The sequence below is a fragment of the Haliotis cracherodii genome, unplaced genomic scaffold (genome assembly GCF_022045235.1).
Source record: "Haliotis cracherodii isolate W230 unplaced genomic scaffold, xgHalCrac1.p SCAF_13, whole genome shotgun sequence".
NCBI lineage: Eukaryota > Metazoa > Mollusca > Gastropoda > Lepetellida > Haliotidae > Haliotis > Haliotis cracherodii.
In genome coordinates this window covers 5,093,470-5,118,686 of record NW_027266268.1, presented here as the reverse complement: position 1 = coordinate 5,118,686, position 25,217 = coordinate 5,093,470, and the positions used below count along the sequence as shown (strand labels likewise).

The 25,217-nt window shown below is 40.6% G+C and overlaps 2 protein-coding genes across 3 annotated transcripts in view; one reads left to right on the top strand and one right to left on the bottom strand.

The window, feature by feature from the left end:
- The window catches only part of LOC139458769 (actin-related protein 5-like), a 34,143-nt gene extending 11,663 nt beyond the window's left edge, over positions 1 to 22,480 (bottom strand). The window contains exons 1-15 of one of the 2 annotated variants that reach the window (XM_071240184.1): positions 22,396 to 22,480; positions 21,514 to 21,628; positions 19,524 to 19,612; positions 17,549 to 17,653; positions 15,906 to 16,017; positions 15,350 to 15,454; positions 13,701 to 13,894; positions 11,483 to 11,599; positions 6,207 to 6,308; positions 5,804 to 5,884; positions 4,670 to 4,801; positions 4,178 to 4,327; positions 3,022 to 3,105; positions 1,604 to 1,712; positions 482 to 552 (exon numbers count right to left, since the gene is read on the bottom strand). In XM_071240184.1, the coding sequence (XP_071096285.1) occupies positions 482 to 552; positions 1,604 to 1,712; positions 3,022 to 3,105; positions 4,178 to 4,327; positions 4,670 to 4,801; positions 5,804 to 5,884; positions 6,207 to 6,308; positions 11,483 to 11,599; positions 13,701 to 13,894; positions 15,350 to 15,454; positions 15,906 to 16,017; positions 17,549 to 17,653; positions 19,524 to 19,612; positions 21,514 to 21,625 (1,563 nt within the window). In that variant the 5' untranslated portion in view covers positions 21,626 to 21,628; positions 22,396 to 22,480. The remainder of the gene's footprint in view (positions 1 to 481; positions 553 to 1,603; positions 1,713 to 3,021; positions 3,106 to 4,177; positions 4,328 to 4,669; positions 4,802 to 5,803; positions 5,885 to 6,206; positions 6,309 to 11,482; positions 11,600 to 13,700; positions 13,895 to 15,349; positions 15,455 to 15,905; positions 16,018 to 17,548; positions 17,654 to 19,523; positions 19,613 to 21,513; positions 21,629 to 22,395) is intronic. The other variant, XM_071240185.1, reaches the window with a different exon arrangement.
- Positions 22,481 to 22,936: 456 nt separating this feature from the next.
- LOC139459419 (uncharacterized) lies at positions 22,937 to 24,676 on the top strand. Its single transcript, XM_071240871.1, has 2 exons — positions 22,937 to 22,941; positions 23,137 to 24,676. The coding sequence occupies exons 1-2, from the start codon at positions 22,937 to 22,939 to the stop codon at positions 24,485 to 24,487; spliced, it is 1,356 nt and encodes a 451-aa protein (XP_071096972.1). The 3' UTR covers positions 24,488 to 24,676.
- The last annotated feature ends 541 nt before the right edge of the window (positions 24,677 to 25,217 follow it).

Genomic DNA, 25,217 nt, shown 5'->3' with positions numbered 1-25,217 from the left:
GAATGAGTTAACTTACAATGGATCCCTAGAAGAATTAGTTCACTTACAATGGATCTCCAGGAGAATTAGTTCACTGACAATGGATCTCGAGGAGAATTAGTTCACCTACAATGGATCCCTAGAAGAATTAGTTCACTTACAATGGATCTCCAGGAGAATTAGTTCACTTACAATGGATCTCCAGGAGAATTAGTTCACTTACAATGGATCAACAGGAGAAATAGTTCACTTACAATGGATCTCCAGGAGAATTAGTTCACTTACAATGGATCTACAGGAGAAATAGTTCACTTACAATGGATCTACAGGAGAATTAGTTTACTTACAATGGATCCCTGGGAGAATTAGTTCACTTACAATGGATCTCCAGGAGAATTAGTGCACTTACAATGGATCTCCAGGAGAATTAGTGCAATTACAATGGATCTCCAGCAGAAATAGTTCACTTACAATGGATCTCCAGGAGAAATAGTTCACTTACAATGGACTTGTACACGTCCCAATCAGCATCATTCTGGCCAAATGTGTCTTCCTTCTTCGATGACTTTACATCTGCCAATTCAGAATACAAAATCTCTTCACAACAACCCTAAAAAGAGTAATTATTCTATCTGCAACCTTAGTTCATAGACCTGGTGACTACCAAGGTGGTAGTCATGTAGGATATTTCAGCTGTTTCCATAACTAGAAAGTGTTCGGAAAGTGTTTCCTCATGTATTCCTGTCATCATGCACTCCCACTCCGACATGTTTGGTCCGGACATTCACCCGCTTCTAGTTCTACAATACACCCTCATACCAGCTGTAAGGTTCCTTGCCTCTTGCCTAATGAGAAATCTAATGCACTTCCAGTCTAATGACATTAATGGCAGGCAGAGAAACCATATGGCCTATAAGTGCCATGTCTCCAGCTACTGTAGTAAGAAAGTGATATGCACTTCGAATCTACTGTATCACTTTCAGTATCTGAATACCATGCTAGCTGTACAACTGTACAACTTCAAAGTCTCATCCTTCCAGCTATCTTAATAACAAAGTTACATGCACTTCCAGTACAACGACCTTGACCCTCACCTTGAACCAAATACGGTATATGCCAGAAAATATCTATCTGCAAACATGTAGATGCTCTTTCTCATACCCCATAAATGGTGGCTTTATAACTCAAAGGGGCACAACTAATTCATGAGGGGCGGTCGGGTAGCCTAGTGGTTAAAGCGTTCGCTCGTCACGCCAAAGACCCGGGTTCGATTCCCGATATGGGTACAATGTGTGAAGTCTATTTCTGGTGTCCCCCGCCGTGATATTGCTGGAATATTGCTAAAACGGGCATAAAACCAAACTCACTCACTCACTCATGAAGGATCTTTTACAGTGACCTTGACCTCAATGAAGGTCAACCACTTCAATTCCCTATCCTGTGGATCTAAGTTTTGATGAATATGAATTATTTATGTGTATGAGACTTAGAACTCACAGCCCTTCATGTTCTAATATTGACTCTAGTGAATCTGGTCCGGACTCGATTATTTACAGACCGCCATCATATAGATGGAATATTGCTGAGTGTCGCGCTAAACTAATAAACAAACAAATAAACTGACTCTGTGCAAGCTGGGAGATTATCTTCATCCGTTGCTGGGATGCGTACGTCCCCCGCTTGGCCATGTCAGTCTTCCTTTGTCTTCGGGATGTCCTCGCTTCAAGAATTTTCTAAAACAGTTGTACGACTGGTAAGTTGAAGATAGCAATCTTACAAACTCTGTAAACAGTCCAATATTATCAGAGGTAAATCAAGGACCAAGGTCCTCCACCCAAAGTTAAATAGGAGGAATTAGTCATTTTCTTTGATTAAGAGGAGAGGGTTCCTTAGCATGTGAGCACTAACAATGACCTACTTTCATTAATTATTGTTTCACGAATTTGAAAACAAAGCAGTGAGATGCTCTGTAGAAAATTACTCTTTGAAACACTGAATTGTGACTGGACGATATTGTCAAAAACAGATCATAACAACATCTAATTGGCTGCGGCACAGTCGGGTAGCCTTGTGGTTAAAGCGGCCGCTAGTTCAAATCCCGACATGAGTACAATGTGTAAAGTCCATTTCTGTTGTCCCCCGCCGTGATATTGCTGGAATATTGCTTAAAGCGGTGTAAAACCATACTCACTCGCTCTAATTGGCTTCTTTTATAACTTCCTTTACCTCATTCACGTTAATGTCTGATGTTCATATATTATGAAATTTATTGTAAAATACTATTTTCTTCCAGTGTACAAGAGGTATGAAACCCCATGGAACATATCTCTGTCCATGACATATAAAGATGTCGCAACAGAGATGTCGTTTACCTCCAAATAATCAGATGGGCCCATGGATGGCCCAGTCATCTATGGCACAACAATTCACTGTACAGTGTTGTGTGCCTAAAATGTGCCAGGATCCTGTGATCGTGAGTTCAAATCCCAGATTTGCTATGATTCTGTGTCTTGGTTTGTAAGCACCACACCGCATACCCATGCTCATGGGTTTCACCAAATTGGTAATTGTTGACCAGCATCACTTTCCTTACAAAATAATGTTTACTCTACCCCCACGTGTAGTGTAAGTAGGTACAGCTTTGTATACTATGAAGTCTTATAGCTAAATAGAAGATAGTCGCTTGACTGTATAAAAGAACGATGTTACCAAGGATACGTTAGATAACGGGGGAGGTAATTTGAACAGCACCATAACATCAGCCTATTATGACGTAACTCAAAGAGGACAGGACAAAGTACGGTCAGTGCTTTTGATCTTTTAGCTAAGCATCTTAGAATCACACATCAAGCAGTACACCATGACATATATCTGGCGTAAAACCCAAACTCACTCCATCAACATCAGACCAGGAATCACTGAGGAGGGGCAGGCTATTGCATCATATATTGTCATAAGCTGCTGACACAGGGTAGGATTTTAATGTTTGAAATTTTGCCCACCAAGACCAAGTCAAGTTCCAAGATGCTACGATTACATTACCTGTCTCTTTTTCCTGACTTCTGACAACCAGCCGTGAAAGTCAGCTTGACGCTTCACTTCCAGACGACGCTCTTCTTCCAACTCCTGCAAAGTTCACAGGTCATTGTTAAATCCACTACACTACACTACACTACACACCTACTGTGTTGTAAGTTAGGGACTGGTCATTCATTACAGTTAGAGGGGCCGGTGATTGGTCTTCGGACCAAGTCATATTTTGCCTTTAACCCCACCCCATTTTTTTTTTATCCCCCACCCCCTCCCCACCCCAAAAAAATAATACATGTAACAATTCCCATGACCTCCCAATAATAAATTTAAAAATATAGAACCATGTAATTTTTTCAAGGCCAGCTGTATAGTTGTGATAACTTTGGGTGCCTCTCCCCTTCCCATCCGACACACCCCAGTTCCCCTTTCCCTATAATAAAAGACCACTCACTTTTAATATTAACATTCTCTTAAATATGGTAAATATTCCAGGCAAACTGATTGTACAGAAATGGCAAAATTCCATGCCATCAGATTACGTGGATACACACTCCACCAGGTCACACAGTGTAACCACCCAATCCTCACTGGAACCGTGAAGGTCCGGGGTAGAATAGGTCTTCCGCAACCCATGCTTGCCGTAAAAGGCGACTATGCTTGTCGTAAGAGGCGACTAACGGGATCGGGTGGTCAGGCTTGCTGACTTGATTGATGCATGTCATCGATCCCAATTGCGTGGATTGATGTTCATGATGTAAATCACTGGATTGTCTGGTCCAGACTCGATTATTTACAGACCGCCGTCATATAGCTGGAATATTGCTGAGTGTGGCGTTAAACAACTAACCATCCACCTAATGCTCACTGTAGTCAGGTGTTGCAACAGCATCAATTGCTGGGTACCAATTGTGACTAATTTCCCACAGGGCTTATGTTACAACAGGGCAGACAGGTCATGGTGGGGTAGCCAAGTAGTTCAGGTGTCTGCTTTTCCTGCCATAGTCCCGGGTTTGATTCCCCACATGGGTACAATGTGTGAAGCATATTTCTAGTGTTCCCCATGATATTGTTGGAATGATGCCTCACTCACTTCTCAGGCTGGCAGCCATCAACTGTTCAAGCTCACTGTTTGACTCTGGGCTCCTCTGCAAGGAGTAACACTCACCTTCTGGCGTTTGGCTCTCTGCAGTGCCTGAGCTTTGAGTCGTCCTTCGCGTGCACTCTTCAGGATCCGCTGTCGTTTCTTGGCAGCCTGCTGCTCAGGGCCGAGCATCTCGTCTGGGATGTCCAGCAGGTCAAACACCGGCTCCTTCACCTGGGGAAGACTTTCGTGTTATCGAACTTGTTCGCAGAATTGGACAAATATGCCTTTTTGTTCCTTCTATAATAAATCTAATTTCTGTTAAACAATGGGAGGAATTTTTATCTAAGAATCCAAATCGAGAATCTACTGTTCGTACAGAATTTCACAAAATCTTTTCAAGGCTTCTTCCCAAAAAATCAAGGTCAAGTCAAATAGCTAAATTTTTTTTGATATTTGCTGCAGACTTGGGGCTGAATATTGGCCTCGGAGCAGGCCAAGATAAATCCTGTCTAACCCAGGAGCTAGTAACCATGACAACCATCAGCAAGAGGTACCCGTGATCCGATTACAAACCTCTTGAGGCTCTTCAGGAGGGAGTTCTACACCCAGTATTTTAGCTTTGGCTCTCTGTATACTGACGGTCAGCTTGTTGACCGTATCCTGCAGTTCTTCAGCCGTCTTGAAGCCCACGTTGTACAGGGCTTTCTGTACAGGGAAAATAAGGTCAATACAATAGGGGTAACACTAAGTCTGCAATGATTCATCAAAGCATCAGTGGTTTTGTTCATAATACAAATATTGTGCACAACGCATGTGATACTATACTAAAGAATATATAAAATGATATGGTACGAAAATGAATTGGAACTTCTTAAGCCTCTTAAAATTATGCATCTTCCCGAGCAAGGCAGATAACTGACTATAAAAGATCAGTTTCCACCCACGCAATTATTGGGTTATATATTGTAATAATGGAGTTACATTTTGGCTGGACTAATGAGTCTATGCATAGACCAATCAAAATCATGTAACAAAATCGACATCTGGTTCGTAAACAGCCTCGCAGATTTCGGTCGATTGCAGGATTTGTAAAGCATGTGTACCACCAACTCGGCGACAACAGATATTTTCCAAATCTTTTTATGTTTTTAATCAAGGTGCTCATGTGATTTGATGCACTTCAGGAAGTAAAACCTGTTTGAACACAATATAGATTTTGATTATCGATCAAATTGTCTTGACTGTTTTGTTTGAAGCAAATGCAAGTGATATGAGTGAGTGAGTGAGTTGTGTTTAACGTGCTTTTAACAGTGTTCCAGTTATATCGTGGCCAAGTGATATGAGAGTATGAGAGGTGGAGTATGATTGTTAATAGGAGGGACATAGAAGAGACATAACTCGAAATAGCCACTGGTGGTGCTATGATCGAGCCTTGTTCAGCAAGGGTGGAAACTGGACTTTTACAGTCAGTTGACTCCCTTGCCTTGGAAGATAAAAATGATGTTATGCAATATTAGCATTGGTGCTTTTGGGTTTCACTTCTGGCTTTTGTCCCATATTAAGTTGACACGCCGTGATCTACCTGGAATAGTGTTCAAAGCGGCGAGAAACCCAGCCCCCTCGTTCACAACATGTAGCATAGAAACCTTTGTGATAAGGCATCGTGTTGTATCTTGAACTACCAGAAGGACAAAATGCCGTACTGACCGTGAATGTGTCCTCATCTCCATCCACCAGCAACTCCTGGACACTCATCAGCTGCCGCAGTCTCTCTTCCTCCGCCTCCAGCTGGGGAGGACAAGGCAGGGAGGGTAACAACAAATACAATCTTTTAACATCTTTTGGTATGACGTGGTCGGGGATCGAACCCTGGACTTTCCGCTCTACAGGCAGACGCTCTACCTCTAGACCACGGAGCTGATGGAGTAACAGATCTTAATGGGCTTGGGGACTGACACAGGATGATGTCGTTATTTTAAAACACTAAAGGGGATGGGGTTTGCATTTCCCCTATGCTCCTGGTGATTCCATGCAAAGACTTATGTAGTGAAGCATACAAGGCCAGCAAACACCTAAGATTGTTCATCCTCCCTGAATACCCAGGTCTCACCTTCTCCAGGCGACGTTTAGAGTTGACTTCCTTCAGACGCTGGATTTGCTGCTCCCTTCTCTCTCGCTGCTGATCCGGGGTCAGCTGACTGCCGCCACTAACCTGGAGGTCACATGCAAGGGGAGTTAACTCTGTTATAATAGCACGCAGTGTATAACTCCCACCTGGATATCTCACACAAGGGGATATAACCGTGAAAAAAGCAAGTAGCGTACAAGTCTCACCTTGAGGTCACATGAACGGGGAGATAACTCTGTTATAATAGCACATAGTGTATAACTCCCACCTGGATATCACACACAAGGGGATATAACTGTGATAAAAGCAAGTAGCATACAAGTCTCACCTTGAGGTCACATGCAAGGGGAGTTAACTCTGTTATGATAGCACATAGTGTATAACTCCCACCTGGATATCACACACAAGGGGATATAACTGTGATAAAAGCAAGTAGCGTACAAGTCTCACCTGGAGGTCACATGAATGGGGAGTTAACTCTGTTATGATAGCATGTAATGTGTATAACTCCCACCTGGATATCACACACAAGGGGATATAACTGTGATAAAAGCAAGTAGCGTACAACTACAAGTCTCACCTGGAGGTCACATGAATGGGGAGTTAACTCTGTTATAATAGCACGTAGTGTATAACTCCCACCTGGATATCACACACAAGGGGATATAACTGTGATAAAAGCAAGTAGCGTACAAGTCTCACCTGGAGGTCACATGAATGGGGATTTAACTGTTATTTTCGCACATAGTGAATAACTCTTGAAATTTGCCCTCTAACCCCAAATATGGTAACGTCCTGTCATGTCACTGATCTCCCCTGTCAAGGTGTACCTCCAAGCTCCTTCCCAATGCGTCACACCTTCGTTACACTCTTGGTGACACCGCTACCACCAGTGTGGGCACAACCATTACAAGAATCTTGAAAATTGTAACGTTGCAAATATAGTAACATTTATACTTTGTTTATGTCTTTGGGAATGCCATCATTGTGAATTTTGAAAAGGTTTACGACTGACCATGTTTTCCAGGTGAATTTACATTTTTGTTTGTATAATCAGATTGGTTCAAGATTGCAGACTAACAGAAAATCACTTAACTTTCCCGTTACATTCTTATTATACCAATTACATGATAGTTGGAATAAAGCAGAAATTCAGATTCACAAACAATGAAAATAATTAAGCTAGGGTAAGAGTATTCAGCGTCACGGAAGTCATCACTTGTTTGTGACAGCGACAGTCTAGAGAGCTCCACGAATGGGACGTTGCTGTGGGGAGCTTGGGAGATCATACACAAGGGGAGATAACTCAGTTATAAGAGCAGTTGGTAAGAAAGAAATGTTAAGCAAATGGCTATCTGATAATGTTAACTATTGCTAACATCATCGCTGTGTCACCATCAGGGTGTGGACAATTGCATTGCATCAATCAGTCGATGTACCGTCCATCTTTCGGACATAGTGTTTGTTTTATGAATACATATTTTTTGTTTACCACTTGACATGGGTAGGTTAAAAAAAAGATTTAAAAAATGTTTTGGCAGCTTTTTATTTTTTTATATATGACATAAATCTGTTCGCGGCAGTCAGTTTATTGGGTAAAATAAAGTGGGAAATTAGGAAACAGTAGTTGGCTAGTTTGTTTGTTTACTGTTTTACGCCGCAATATTCCAGCTATATGACTGCGGTCTGTAAATAATCGAGTCTGGACCAGACAATCCAGTGAATGATGTTATGAGCATCGATCCACGTAATTGGGATACGATGACATGCATCAACCAAGTCAGAGAGCCTGACCACCCGATTCCCATTAGTCGCCTTTTACGGCAAGCCTGGGTCGCTGAAGACCTATTCTACCCCAGATCGACGGGTCAGTCGGCTAGTGGATGAGGCTTAATTTTGTTTTGTTTTATGGGAACATAAGGGGGGGGAAAGAATTTGTTGGTTAGCCAATCAAATGCCCAAGAATCATTTGCAATTTACTTTTAATTATAAGCATGTTACAATCAAATTTGCAATATTGGAACAATTACTTCCTGAAACCCATTCATTCACATTAACATGAATGTGATAAAGAGACTATATCAGAAAATGTACAAACAAGTTTAACTGATTAAAATCACTAGGACATGTATAAATAAAATTTTCTTTCATCACATAAATCAGAACATTTCTAATTCTGAATGACCCAAATTCCGATATCCCAGCTTATGTGGTAATCCCAGCTTAGACACAATGGACACAATTATTCATAATTATGTAACCCCTTAAACCAACAAGAGGAAATTTGCTGGGGACCATCTCAAAGATCTTTTGTAACCAAATCTCAAAAACAAACTGTCGGAAAATAAAATAATGTCATAATGCTAGTTTTAATTATGGAAAGCAAATCTGTAATATATAGATTGGAACAGTATACTCCAGATCATCAAATTTCTATTTTATCAAATGAAACAAAGTTGAATTAAAACTGTTTTGACACAATCCCTGTACCAGTCTGACCAATGGGGAGTGTTCTTCAGTGAAGCGTAGATAAATCCCTAAGCTGTGCTACAAACATCAGCTGCCAGACAGTTCCTGTTGCAGTACTACACAGACATTATTCAGGACGAGTAAACAGGGACACAGCAAAATGCTGCTTTTATCTAAAAAAATGAGGTAAGGCTTTTTTCTCTCAAAGTACTCTTTAACAAAACCTTAGGATAGGTGGTCAAAATAACAAAAATAAATTAAGGGTGTTTGCTGGTTTGCACTGAGAGTATTTTCTAACCTTTCATAGATATGTGTGTTTCAAATTAAAATGATTGAATCTAACTGTCCAAAAGCAAATATAAAATCACTTTCTCAGTATCACACTATGTGAGTTGCAGCTGATCAATGCTTATGAATTACAGCATCAAAATCACACCATATACATGATATAAGGAAATCACTTACCGAGTTAACTGTTTCGAATAAAATCAAAAGTAATAGTTTAATTATATTGAACTTTTAAAATAATATTTGAACCACATATGGTTACACATTTATAAATAAATATGACAAAAAACATTCTAATTTTTATGCATATTATAGTACTAATATTTCAGGCAAATGGTTAATGTGACTGTTAACCTTCTAGCATATCATAGGCAATCTGGGTTGTATACTCCCAAGGGAGCTGAGAATGAAATTGAGTACACACTGATCCACTGACCAGGGTAATAATAATGCAGCGCTTTGTGCATGCCCCTCGGTGGTGTGGGAATATAGCGCAATATAAATGGCATAAGACATTCATTTACGGGGTACACCATTTCACATTAGTGAAGGACTTCAATATGCCATTAGAACACACTACACCATGATAAGTACTATACATAACATTCCGCAATCAATATATAAAAGGCGTTATACAGATATGTAACATTAAAATTCAAGGCTTTTCAAGGTTGACAGTAAAAAGGAGTTTCAAGAGGGATCTTATAAATCAAGACTTTTTCAAGCCAGTATAAACCCTGTAAGTGAGTGTGTGAGTGAGTATGTTTTTTTACGCCGCTTTTAGCAATATTCCAGCAATATCACGGCAGTGGAAACAGAAATGGGCTTCACACATTGTACCCATGTCAGGAATCGAACCAATGTCGGGAATCAAGCCCGGATCTTTGGCGTGACGAGCAAACGCTTTAACCACTAGGCTAACCGACCACCCCTCACAAACCCTGTAAACAAATGGTTGTTTCCTCATCAGCATGGTCAGGGCAATGTTTGCTGTGGTTTAAGAAATAAACGATGAGTTGGAGTTGTTTATTGTATGATAAACAACGACTATGAGTCGTATATTTCTTATATGAGATATCAACCATATGTTTGTTTGTTTGTTGTTGAACGCCGCACTCAGCAATATTCTAGCTGTATGATGGCGGTCTGTAAATAATCGAACCTGGACCAGAGAATCCATTGATTGACTTCATGAGCATCGATCCACGCAATTGGGATCAACCAAGTCAGCGAGCCTGACAAATCGATCCCGTTAGTCGCCTCTTACGACAAGCATAGTCACCTTTTACGTCGAGCATTGGTTGCTTAAGACCTATTCTACCCCGGATCTTCACAGATCAACATTATGTACAGTCTCTTGATGGATGATGATAAAGTGTACAAGCTTTAAACATATTTACCCGTTTTTAAATAATGATGACTCCCTCAATATAATCTGACCTCAGCAATGTCGGACAAGTCCTTTTTATACACTAGTGGGTATTTCCCACATATTTTCACAATCCACACATCCTCAAGTCAGCAAGTTGTGATCATATGTTCAAATCTAACGTCATGATAGAACAGTGTTTTATCGTGAAATAAAACACTTCATTCTTTAATGCTATTTGGGATTTATCGCGTAGCTATCTTATATAGCCCCATAAACAAGTAATGTTCAGGTGAGGTCCATGGGAGGGGCTGAATTCCAACTTCTCACAAAAGAATAGTCAACTGTACTCTGCTGTGATTAGTTCTTCCCTACAAAGTGTCACGTTAAGTGTCAAACACATCCTGAGACTCACGTTAAGTGTCAAACACATCCTGAGACTCACGTTAAGTGTCACAAATATCCTGAGACTCACATTAAGTGTCACACATATCCCAGACTTACGTTAAGTGTCACACATATCCCCAGACTTATGTTAAGTGTCACACGTATCCTGAGGCTCACGTTAAGTGTCACACATATCCCCAGACTTACGTTAAGTGTCACACATATCCTGAGACTTACGTTAAGTGTCACACATATCCCCAGACTTACGTTAAGTGTCACACATATCCTTAGACTCACGTTAAGTGTCACACATATCCTGAGACTTACGTTAAGTGTCACACATATCCTGAGACTCACGTTAAGTGTCACACATATCCTGAGACTCACGTTAAGTGTCACACATATCCCCAGACTTACGTTAAGTGTCACACATATCCTCAGACTCACGTTAAGTGTCACACATATCCCCAGACTTACATTAAGTGTCACACATATCCCCAGACTTACGTTAAGTGTCACACACATCCTGAGACTAACGTAAAATGTCAAACACATCCAGAGTCTCACATTGAGTGTCACACACATCCTGAGACTCACATTGAGTGTCACACACATCCTGAGACTCATATTGAGTGTGACACACATCCTGAGACTCATTTTAAGTGTCACACATCCTGAGACTCACGTTAAGTGTCACATATGTCCTGAGACTCACGTTAAGTGTCACATACGTCCTGAGACTCACATTGGTGTATGGCAGCTGTATCTTGTGTGCGTTGTTCTCAAAGTAATCTCCGTCCAGCCACTGATGCAGGTTGTCAGCGTAGTCCGTGGCCAGGTAGGCGTGATCTCGCACCAGCTCCTGGAACACATGTAGGAATAGATGGTTTCACCAGATGGAATAAATGATTTCACTAGAAGGAACAGACCATTTAATCAGATGGTGTCTATACTTCATCTCTATCCATGCTTCAGCTCTATCTATACTTCAGCTCTATCTATACTTCAGCTCTATCTATACTTCAGCTCTATCCATACTTCAGCTTATCCATACTTCAGCTCTATCTATACTTCAGCTCTATCTATGCAGCTCTATCTATACTTCAGCTCTATCTATACTTCAGCTCTATCTATAATTCAGCTCTATCCACACTTCAGCTCTATCCATACTTCAGCTCTATCTATAATTCAGCTCTATCTATACTTCATCTATGCTCTATCTATGCAGCTCTGTAGCACTATAAAATCAGCATTAGTCCGGACTAGGACAAGCAGCAACATACACACGTGCATGCATGTCGCTATATAAGTGCAATAATCTTGAACGCAATGTTAAACCCCATTTCACCTTCAGCTCCACCTATGCTTAGCTCTATCTATACTTCAGCTCTATCCATACTTCAGCTCTACCTAATAATAATCTAAGCAATAATTCATGCTTCTGCAATAAAAGTTATAGAAATCAACCCAGAATGTCTACAAGCCCAAATTGTGATATAGGAAAACACCCCAAAATAATCAAATATTATGAGCCTTCGGACTTCTAAATTATTTTTAACATCAGGAAAATTGGCTTCCTTTCTACACTCTCTACAAGGCCTACCTCTACAGCTGAACTATTCTACACTCTCTACAAGGCCTACCTCTACAGCTGAACTATTCTACACTCTCTACAAGGCCTACCTCTACAGCTGAACTATTCTACACTCTCTACAAGGCCTACCTCTACAGCTGAACTATTCTACACTCTCTACAAGGCCTACCTCTACAGCTGAACTATTCTACACTCTCTACAAGGCCTACCTCAGCCTGGCTCAGAGTGACAGCTGCCAGGTGGCCGTGGTACTACAGCTGAACTATTCTACACTCTCTACAAGGCCTACCTCAGCCCGGTTCAGAGTGACAGCTGCAAGGTGGCCGGGGTACTACAGCTGAACTATTCTACACTCTCTACAAGGCCTACCTCAGCCCGGTTCAGAGTGACAGCTGCCAAGTGTCCGGGGTACTACAGCTGAACTATTCTACACTCTCTACAAGGCCTACCTCAACCCGGTTCAGAGTGACAGCTGCAAGGTGGCCGGGGTACTACAGCTGAACTATTCTACACTCTCTACAAGGCCTACCTCAGCCCGGTTCAGAGTGACAGCTGCCAAGTGTCCGGGGTACTACAGCTGAACTATTCTACACTCTCTACAAGGCCTACCTCTACAGCTGAACTATTCTACACTCTCTACAAGGCCTACCTCTACAGCTGAACTATTCTACACTCTCTACAAGGCCTACCTCTACAGCTGAACTATTCTACACTCTCTACAAGGCCTACCTCTACAGCTGAACTATTCTACACTCTCTACAAGGCCTACCTCTACAGCTGAACTATTCTACGCTCTCTACAAGGCCTACCTCTACAGCTGAACTATTCTACACTCTCTACAAGGCCTACCTCTACAGCTGAACTATTCTACACTCTCTACAAGGCCTACCTCAGCCTGGCTCAGAGTGACAGCTGCCAGGTGGCCGTGGTACTACAGCTGAACTATTCTACACTCTCTACAAGGCCTACCTCAGCCCGGTTCAGAGTGACAGCTGCAAGGTGGCCGGGGTACTACAGCTGAACTATTCTACACTCTCTACAAGGCCTACCTCAGCCCGGTTCAGAGTGACAGCTGCCAAGTGTCCGGGGTACTACAGCTGAACTATTCTACACTCTCTACAAGGCCTACCTCAGCCCGGTTCAGAGTGACAGCTGCCAGGTGGCCGGGGTACTACAGCTGAACTATTCTACACTCTCTACAAGGCCTACCTCAGCCCGGTTCAGAGTGACAGCTGCCAAGTGTCCGGGGTACTACAGCTGAACTATTCTATACTCTCTACAAGGCCTACCTCAGCCCGGCTCAGAGTGACAGCTGCCAGGTGGCCGTGGTACTACAGCTGAACTATTCTACACTCTCTACAAGGCCTACCTCAGCCCGGCTCAGAGTGACAGCTGCCAGGTGGCCGGGGTACTTCAGCTGTAAAAGCCTCATGAGGAAGGAGTCAACATGCACGCCCCCCAAGTTCATACGCCGACCGTTGACCGAGTCCAAGCGGCCATTCAGGACGGGCAGAATGTGTGTAGCCTGGTAGCCACAGTCAACAATGAGAGAGTTCATCGAGTCTGAAATAACAACCATCATATAAGCAGTGGTAAAAAAAACATGTTTGAGGATGTACACCGGTCTGTATACAGAGTACTTAACATTTTCTGAGACAGGTATTGAAAAATCTAGAAGACTTTATCTAACTTTAAAATTGAAAACGAACTGGGATAGAGTGCATTCTAATGACTATTAACTACTGCACCAAATTCAAACTTTACTATAAAGTTTACTTTACAGTTTTTCATAACCAGATAACAGTATTATTAGCATGAACTCACAATGCCAGTTAGAAAGTGGTCAAATGTAACACATGTTATATTTGGGATAACACTTTCTCAGTAAAGTGCAGATTCTCCTACATTGTTTTAGTTGAGTCCCGTCCGGGATTCAAACCCACACTGCCAGATCGAGGCACCTAATCGTTATTAGTCAACACAAAGTCAACGATCTAAACCACTCAACCACCGAGGCTTCCACAAAATGAAAGTCTGACAACTAGTAGTCTAGATCACGTACTTTGTGTACCCCTTTGACAAGTGTAGATGGGTTTGAATCCCAGACAGGACTCAACCCAAACAAAGTCCAAGAATCTGTACTTTACTCAGAAAGTGTTATCCCAAATATAACATTTGTTACAGTATTACTAGCAGTATGTTGTTATGGGACAGCCGACATGTCATAGTTCCAGCTGCGCAGTGAACACAAATACATACTACCAGACATCTTAACCCTAACCAAAGTTTGGGAGTCATCATGCCCAAAAGGGGGAACTGAAGTTGTTTGAATTTTTTTTGTCAAACTTAATATATCCAATTAACGTGGTAAACATTGTACAAAGCAAAATAGCACAGGGGTTTTCAAACTTGGGGTTGAGAAAAATAGAAACATATTCATATGCAGTGAAAAGTCTTAAATATTTCAGGATCCAATCCCAACAGCGTTTGTCAATTAATTAGATTGCAGCGCACATTCCATTTCATTTTACAATGTAGATTCAGTTGACACCCATCTTCCCAACGAGGGCGTTAACTGACTATAAAATTCCTGTTTCCACCCTTACCAAACTGGGCTCAAATTTTTCAGGGCTGATCGTAGCGCCACCAGTGACTATTACAAGTTATGTTCCTCCTACTGACCAATCAGATTCCATCTCTCATATTACTTGCAACTGTGTCAAACAAAATGGCAGCACCCAGTCAAGACGATCTGATCGATAATCAAGATCTATATTGTAATATGACATGCCTTACCTCGAGAAGTGTATCAAATTATTTGAGCACCTTGATTAAAAACATGAAAAGGTATGCACAATATCTGTCAATGACCAGTTGAGGGTACACATGCAGTACAAATCCTTCAGTTTACCAAAATCTGCACGTTGCCTGGTTCGGCAAGGATGGAAACTGAACTTTAATTGTCAGTAACGCCCTTGCCTCAGGAAGATGGTTGGCACCTGGCCCACTACTCCTTACTTGCACTACCTGTGTGTGGCTTGTTTTTGTAGAGACTGAAGAGCGAGTCAATGCCGTACGCCACTTGGGGAACATGGTAACACTCAAACATCAGCTCCGACATCTCTGATAAAGAAAAAATACAGTCTTCATCTGTCATATTACCCATAAAGTAAATTAATTAAGGCTTAAAAAAATAAAAGAATTTTTTATTATTTTTTTTTTTTTTTGGTCGGGGGGTGTCTTCAAGCTAGTATGTAACCAAATGTTGCTTACAATAATTTTGTTCAAGTTAGTATGTTACCAAATGTTGCTTACAATAATAACAGTGAAATCATGTTGTTCTTAAGTATTGTAGCATTTCACTGTCGGGGTTGTGTGTTTGAGACGCGGGTAATTAAAGATTTTTTTATGTTTTTAATGGAAATAACAATGAAACGTGCAGCGGACTTTGTGATGATGCAGGCAGTGCCTGAGAACCAAGACAATTATGTTTTTTAGCCTAATTATTACATTTTCATTCCGCTCAACTCCACCAACCACTGTGTCTAGTATAACTTGAGGGTAGTGTACTCACGCTGTCTGCAGTAGTTGGGGTTACACACAGGCTCCGTCAGGACAATCGGGTGATCCACTTTACCCTCTGTGTTGATGCCCAGATGGGTGAATATATAGTCAAATATCTGCTCCTACAAGACAAACATTCTGTCTAAGACATCTGGGTATAGAAGGATCTTATCAAAGGCAACTATCCACCAAGGCACTGGTTATATTTCACACGGGAGGTTGGCAAACAAATGCACAAATATTACTGACCCTCTCCAAAAGACATGTCCTTAAGTTACTGTGCTTGCTGTTTACATATACAGGCATACATTGTAAACAAACAAGCATACACAACAATGTGCTTGCTGTCAATAAACAAGCATACACAACAATGTGCTTGCTGTCAATAAACAAGCATACACAACAATGTGCTTGCTGTCAATAAACAAGCATACACAACAATGTGCTTGATGTCAATAAACAAGCATACACAACAATGTGCTTGCTGTCAATAAACAAGCATACACAACAATGTGCTTGCTGTCAATAAACAAGCATACACAACAATGTGCTTGCTGTGTCTACATCTTAGCATATATTTAAGGCAGTACAAAGTCAATAGGTTTGCAGCAAAATACAAAATACAAACAAAGTATAATTATATTTTTCCTTCCCTAAAGTCATGTTTTTTCATGATGACAATCTCCTAATCCCCCATCCCCAGGCCTATAGGAATATTGAATTCAGGGCCCGAAATTAAAAACAAATATCAGATGTGCCTAAGGGCAATGGCCCTGTTTTTCAATTAAGGTGTGCTTTGTCTTTTCTACCCAATTATTATAACAAATAGCGATCGTCGGCTAGCTTTTTCAAACAGTCAACACGAATGAGCACTTCCATTTTGAAAAGCAAGACCTACATGATCATATTCCATCAAAATACGGAAAGACGATTACATTCAAATGTACTTCATGCAATCTTGAACATTTCGTCTGTAATACACAGTCATCAGAAATCACCAAATAATGCCAATTGATTTAATAACAGGAAGTGACAGTGGAACATGCAACTAATCAGCTAATAGAGAAAACTTTTCATTTCACAGTTTAATTTTGTCAAGACATGAACAATGAAATAAAAATTAACGTAAGTACTTTTAATGCAAATGACCGTGCTTATGAGGCAGTGTACATAAAATTCAAGCATGTCATTTCCTATTATATGTGTGTTGCAGGAACAGCAGCATTAATAATTTCGAGCCCTGAATTTGTTTAGATTTCTACTGATATTTATTGTAGGTATAGCAGTGTATAGTGTGGCCTCACTAAATGCATGAATGCTTGTCATGACTGAGTGAGTAAATAATTCTTAACACAATGGATATATTATTATAAATAAAAAATAGAATGCTTTTGAATGTAGTCTTTTCAGGGAGAGTCATGAAAAACATGTATGAGGACATGGGGTGACATCCAAAAATATGACAAGCATTTGGGACATGTAGGAAGGGTCATTTTTTTCAGCACATTAATTCATTAAATTGACACACCCATCCCTGTGATAAATGACCGGTCCCTAAAATGATTTGATGACAACTTCTGTTGTCATTCCTTTTCAAAGTTTTGGAAGCATGATTACAAGCTGATCATTAACGCAGAGCATGAAAGAAATTACCTGAACATCATAGAGTGTGACCACGTTTCTGTCAAACTGTGTTCGCAGAATCCAGCGGACAACCTCAATGTTGCTGATATCATTTCCTATCTGTAGGTCAGACTCCTAGAAAAAGAAAACATTTGAATGTGGAACCATTCATCGTATCGAGCATCATATCAATTTGTTGTGTAACACTGCACTCATAAGTATTTCAGCCACACAAACCAGTGGTTGATGTCACGAACATCTCATGTCGATGAAATATGATGACATGCTTGTTTAACACTGCACTCAGCCACACAAACCAGTGGTTGATACGACGAGCATGATCTCATATCAATTAGATACGATGACATGCTTGTTAAACACTGCAAACAGCCACACAAACCAGTGGTTGATACGACGAGCATCATCTCATGTCGATTAGATACGATGACATGCCTATTTAACACTGCACTAGGAAATATTTCAGTTAAATCAGGGTGGCAAGTAAATATTTAAGTCTGGGCCACACAAACCAGTTGATATTAAGAGCAACAGCCCACATCTTCCTCCTGCATCACCCCTGGATTTTAACATTGATACAATGTAATGACCTCACACATACCCAACCTTTGAATCCACAGAATAACAGGGATCAGTGGACTAGTTTAGGTGCCACAATTCACTGTGCAGCAGGGCATGCTTTTGGCACGTCAGAAACCTTTGACCCTGTTTCGAATCACTTTGGTTGGTTGGTTTGTTGTTTAACGCTGAACTCAGCAATATTCCAGCTATATGACGGCGGTCTGTAAATAATCGAGTCTGGACCAGACAATCCAGTGATTGACAGCATGAGCATCGATCCACACAATTGGGATTGATGACATGTATCAACCAAGTCAGCAAGCCTGACCACCCGATCCTGTTAGTCACCTTTTACGACAAGCAAAATCGCCTTTTACTGCAAGTATGGGTTGCTGAAGAGCTATTCTACCCCGGAATCTTCACGGGTCGTTTCGAATCACTGTTTCAGCCTGATATGATTCTTGGTTTGGGGGGTTCCCTCCTACATGAATCAATATTTTAGACAATAACCTCAAAGAGGACCTTCACCTTGACCTTTGACAGACAGGCCACTGACATTTGATGTAGTGTGACAATGCTACAACAATTTTTTAATAAAACCCTAACTCTGACCTTGAACTTTGACTAAAGTTTCAAAGCAGGGCCTCATCCTTGCAGTATTCAATGTCAATCACAGACCTCCAGATAACTTTTTCAGCAATTGAGTTTTTACTCTAGGGTTTCGATTTTAATTGGGTTATTACATTTTTCATTGGGTAACCAATATGTTTTCACTCACCTATTCATCACTCAATTGTTTTTTTCCTAACATAAGTGAACATTCTAAGATTTAAAAAAAATGAAATTATGTTTTCGATGTTTATAACTGTTCTAAATATATACGCTTGACTCGAAAAGTAAATTAGCCCATAATTGTGTTTTGGAAGTTAGCTCCTTTGTACGCATGCTGAAAAATCTTCATTGGGTATTCACATGTGCTGTTTTTATGCATTTGAGTCTTTTATTTAATGCATGTGTTTCTGTATGCAAGTTAATTGAAAGTACCGGTAATCAGTTTTGAATATTTTGGGGGGCATTTTACGCAATAACGCAGCTTATCTGTAACTCTGTAATCATCATGTTAAAAACTGCCAGAATTATTAAAATCAAGGATGGAAACAGACAGGCAATGGATGCTGTGTTTGACAAAAATCTGACAGACAAGACTTGAAATTGATAGGATAACCCACTCAGCCTGCTGTGACCTGTATATGTTAACTAACTATGACAAAGACATTGAAATGGGTTCGATGATACACTAGACAGTCAGGTCATAAAATGGGTACAATGATACACGAAGACAGCCAGGCTGTGGATTGGGTACAATGACCAAAAACAATCTCATTTGATGTTTTAAAAAAAGCAATGTCAAGTGAAACAAACGCACCTTTTTTCCTCGCTGTTTTGCTGTAATATTTTTAAATGTCAGAAGGGGCTTCTCTTTACTGGCCCATCCTGCTCGACACTGATAAGTTCCTGAAAACACATCAGAATTTGATTATCCATGAATCGACATGACTGCTGTTTAGTGGTGGGATGATACACTGATGCATCGGTGGATCACGATTTTTTACTTCTCGATACAAGTATCAATCACAGTCACACACTAAGTAAAAAATATTGATTCTGACCTTAAATGTTTGATTTAATAACTGTTCCACTAAACACTAATCAGTAGTGCAAGTTAATAGTGAAAACAAATATTTTAATTTACTGTGCCATATTTCACCCTGCCAACTGTAAATCATCAGTGTGACAGGTATTTGGCCATCCTGTCTAAGAAAATGATGTCTTACCATTGCTTACGCACGACAGATAAGAGACCATGTAAGTATCGTGACACATATTGGATTGTGAGTAAGGTATCGTGATACGTATCAGATCACACAGTTGGTGTATCGTCCCAGCCCTACTGCTGTTAGTGTTAAGGCATATCAGGTTGTTTGGGTGCCCTTCTCCAAAGCTTTGCCTTGTTATCCCAACCCCTGCCTGTAATGCCAAGAGAATGTGCACATACACCTTAGGTCAGCTACCCCGTACTGTTCTGTAACTCAAACAAATATTTAACAGTGCAAGGTAGGGCAGGGACGAGTCCAAATTTACTACCCGGGTACCCATCCCCCTATTACCCGACCCTACCCGGGTACCCACCGTAGGTACCCCTGTCAAAATGTATTTAGATACAGGTATAAAATGATCTGGCGATGCATATCTGAAGTTGACTGAAATTATATCTTTATGCAAACATATAAAGTCAGAAGGAATGTGTGCATAGTCGGTAAGAAACGTGATCATTTGTCACTTATAGTGCAACCATAGAGTCCTAGATATTTTTTGCCATTAAACAATATAATCACATGACTAACCACGGGTCCGGGTAGTGCTGTGGGTACCCGGGTCCTACTCAGTACCCACCTGACCCGAGTACCCGAGTTAAACGTCCCAGCCCTAGTGCAAGGTCTATCAACAGATACTGCAGTCAACAATATCGCTGATAAATTATGATGGCCTGTTTATAAGAAAAGTTCAGCCATTCAAACCAGTGGTTGATAGCATGACACGCAGAAAATATAACTCCATCATTCCAGCCACATTCGGCAAGGGTGGAAACTGGACTTTTATAGTCAGTTAACTCCCTTGCCTCAGGAAGATGGACTAAACCAGTGGTTGATGGCATGACACACATTCGGCCAAACAAACCAGTGGGTGATGTCTCGACACACATTCAGTAAGACAAATCAGAGGTTGAAAACAAAACACAAATTCAGCCCGATCAGATATATTCTTACCACCTGATCTTCATTATGGTCAGCTCTTATGACTGAGTGAGTATGGTTTAATACCATTCTGAACAGTACTTCAGTTATATCATGGCATGTCAGTGTGATGTGAAATCATGACCATAGGTTCCTGGAACGCCTAAAGGGGCATTCACAGGGTACAACTAGTTATATACAATTTATTGCATGCAACACATTGCATCATGTGAACAGGCAAGTCAGGCTAACATATGCAACTTGTTGGACGTGAGTTGTACGGAAAAGGGCATGCATATTTTTAATGCGACAAGTTGTGTACACGCAGCCAATCAAAATGTGTATGAAATTCATGTGACATTTACACGTCAAATTGTAAACAAAAATGGTGAGTCTGATTCACGGCGGTAACTTCTGCTTTTCGATATCGTAATTGTGAATGCCAAGTTGTAAACAACTTCAGTTCATACAACTAATTGCATACAACAAGTTGTACCAACTACTTGTGCTGTGTCAATTATCCCTAAGACAAGCAATTCTCCACAGTGAATTGCAGTGCCTTAGATGACAGGCCACTCGTGTCCCCTAACTTTAGCCTTATGACATTTACAACATCCATACCATTATCAATGACAAGTGGTACTTTCCCGTCTCTCAGCGAATCTGAATACTCATGCACTGGATCAGGCACTGGTTTTTCATCCTTGAAAGAAAACAGATTGGGCACAGACATTTTCTGAAACAAAAGAAAAAGATTTTCAGCATGTTTAGTTGAATCTCATATAAATAGATCTACAATCTACTTACCGATTGCAAGTCAGCATGTAGTCAAAAGCAGAAAATTCAAATATTATCTTCTTAGATATTTAGTATACAGTACCAATAGATCCTATAGGGTCACAAGGTGTGTTTGATTGGCAAGTGGTGCCCAACCCTAGTGATTCTAAAGGGATGCTTGATTGGAAAGGGGAACCAAGAGCTAACCAAGAGCTAAAGATGGAGTTAAGGGTAACCTACCCTAACTCTATCACAACTAGAGGAATACAAGTTCTGTGAAGCAGAAGACACAGTCAGCCTAAGTCAATTTGTGCCAGCTTCTTTAACGTGCAATGCAGAATTTTAGGAACACGACAAGACAGCAGTTTACCGGGCGCTAAATTCTAAGCCGAGAGCCGCGATGGGTTCCTACAGTCAAGACGATGTAGGTTCATGTTTTGACTATTGGACCGCATAGCAGCTCCGCTACGAAATGCTCATTGGTCTGCCTTTGGTATACACCTCTTCGATCCAGTGGGTTACTTGTGTTAGGAGGGTAGGCTACCCGGAAGTATGGCACGTATCAGAGGAAGATCGGAGTTATGTAAAGCGAGAGACAGTCGGCTGCCAGGAACGGTAAACAGCAGTCTCGCCCAAAACATTTGTTCAGTAAAAGAAAGTAAGTTAGTTGTAACTGACGCAATTTTCGTCAGTAATCGTACAATGAAGGGGAATAGTTGAACTCACTCTAGAAATCGATAATGCATCAAAGAGATGAAATAGACCCCAGTGTTGTAAGAAGCGCTCTCACAAATAAACTCATGCCGCCATACTGCATTGAGATATCATTATTGCCTCACGAAATATAAAATAAAATAATAATTCACATGAACAAAAGTTGAATAATTTGGTACCAAACAATTAAATTAACTATGTATTTTTTCGATATAACATGAAGCTACATTTTGACAAAATCTGTTTCGAAAAATAGACAGATAAGGTATCAATAACTAAGACCTCCCTTCCGGACACAATTAACCGGTTCCGACCCCCAAAATGTTATGGTCTCCTGATTTTATTAAGCTCCGTACAGTGTTCTTTTTCTGAAACTAATAAACACTTCATTGACCATTGCAAACTCCTTCGCAGTGCCGGGACACGTTCTTCGCTCTCGAAATAGTCAAAGTTAAATATCAAAGAACCAAAAGGCGATTTACGGCCTTTCCCAGATAATAGGTGGAACTGTTTGCCTCTACAACTACTGCAAATATGTTTCCATTGTTCAACAATGCCGTGAAGTTTGGCCATTTCCCCTAGAGCCCCTTGTAGGTTGTCTTATTATACATAGTGTGTAGATCATATCTCCATGCCCTGTGTTCTCGAGAACAAATACATTTCTATTTTCCAGAGACCATATGATATATCTATTATATATGGTCTCTGTAATTTCTACCTCTGATGTTCTATATTTGTTCCTTCTATTTTCAGACTTGATGTAATGTACAAGTCATTTCTTGCCATCCTGGGCGCCTGGACCTTCCTATGCCTCATCATTTACTATGGACTGAACAGGATGCTCCTACCCCTTAAGAGCAATCAACGTGCCATTGACGACCCTTTCTCCATGGTGTCCCATGCACATGACCAGGCATCGAGTGATAAGTACATCATATATACCTGTGATGGGACGTTCTACTGTGGGGGGTGGGCAGACAGACTCAAAGGAGTAGTAGCAGCATATCTCCTAGCTAATGCCACCAACAGCAAGTTTGGAATTCATATGACTGTGCCGTGTGACATCTCCAACTATTTGTTGCCAAACTTGATTGATTGGCGGATTGATGTGTCAGAGTTGGGCAATGACAGTACCACTTTCTTTATGGGAATGAGCGATGCTGTTTTTATGAAAAATACTGAGGTTATGAAACTAGAAGATACATTTCCTCACAGAGTGACTTATTTTGCCTTTAATTTAGACATTGTGCCTTATTTGAGAAACAATGTTCTTTATTCTGATAATTTAAAATGGATGCTTGGAATGAAGAATCCTGAGATTTTCAGTCATGTTTACAAAACATTATTTCGCCTTTCTCCTGAACTAGAGGAGAAATTGCAAGACTTTAACATGAAGCTTCCTCTTGGATTTTCACTTAAATGTGCTCAAATTCGACTCGGAAGAAATCCGTCAAATTTGAACGATACGGAAGTGAGAGGGTTTTATTCGGATGTAAGAATAGTGTGGGATTTCTTCAAAGGTTTTCACACAGGAAATGAACACGAGAGCCTAGAACATGATCACAATCACAACCACCATCACCATGACAACAACCACCATCATCATCACCAAGACAACCATCATCATCATCACCACCATCATTCTAATAATGAAAACTTTAAGATTTTTGTGACATCTGATTCGGAACAAGTTCGCGCTGATGCAGCAAAAATGTTTCCAGATCTAATTGTCGACTTGCCAGGTCCGCTTGTTCATATTGAAAGATCAACCAGGGTCAAGGAAGAAATTTGTGGAGGATTTTCAAAAGTTATACTGGATCAAATTGTCTTAGCTTCATGCGAAACTCTCATTGTGAGCCAGAGTGGTTATGGAGAGATTTCCTCATACCTAAGAGGATCGGAAGCCAATCTGTACTGCTTTCGTCATTCAGAACTATACAGATGTTCCATGTCCAACTTCGATGTGGCTATCGATAGGTTTGCAAAACTAGTTACAGTAATGGTGTTTGGAGTTTTACTTTTAATTGTTCTGGTATGCTGGATATTTCCTGTTAAAGCAAGACGGATCAGAAAATGTCTCAGGATGAAGTTGCTTCGCTGCTGAGGTGATTCTTTTAATACAATAATTGGCCACTGGTCCTAGCAAATTTTAAATGGTACAAATTAATCTCAAAGTACACTCAGTTTTAGAATAAAGGAGTGAGTTGTTTTTTCTCTGAAAGCCCCTGAAATTATGTTAGAAATCTACTCTAAAGTTTTCAGTGTTTGGTGAGCATTTTCATTTATTCCCTTGTTTTGTCAGAAATAGAGTACCACTAAACTGCAGTTTGGAGTAGGGTGAATGCTAAAGCTTTGAGTGATTGAGTATTTCCTTATGACGCTTTTAGCAATATTCCAGCAATATCATGGCAGGGGACACCAGAAATGGGCTTCACACATTGTACCCATGTCGGTAATCGAACCCGGGTCTTTGGCGTGACGAGTGAATGCTTTAACCACTAGGCTACCCGACCGCTCCCTAAAGCTATGGGAATGTTTATTTTTCCCAAACTGAAAGAACTCATAATTTCTTATTAATCAAGAAAGCAAAGTGGTCTCTTTCTCCTGGTAACATCCTCTGTATCTCCAGGGCTCACATTTTGGTAAACCTACACTAGCCCCTGGAACCATTCCTAAGGTTTTCACAATCTTAAAATTACCTGACTTACAGGATCAGGTGGTCAGATTCGCTGACTTGGTTGATGCATGCCATCGTATCAAAATTTTATAGATCGATGCTTATTATGTCTATCACTGAATTATCTGAAGATCCGGGGTAGATCAGGTCTTCAGCA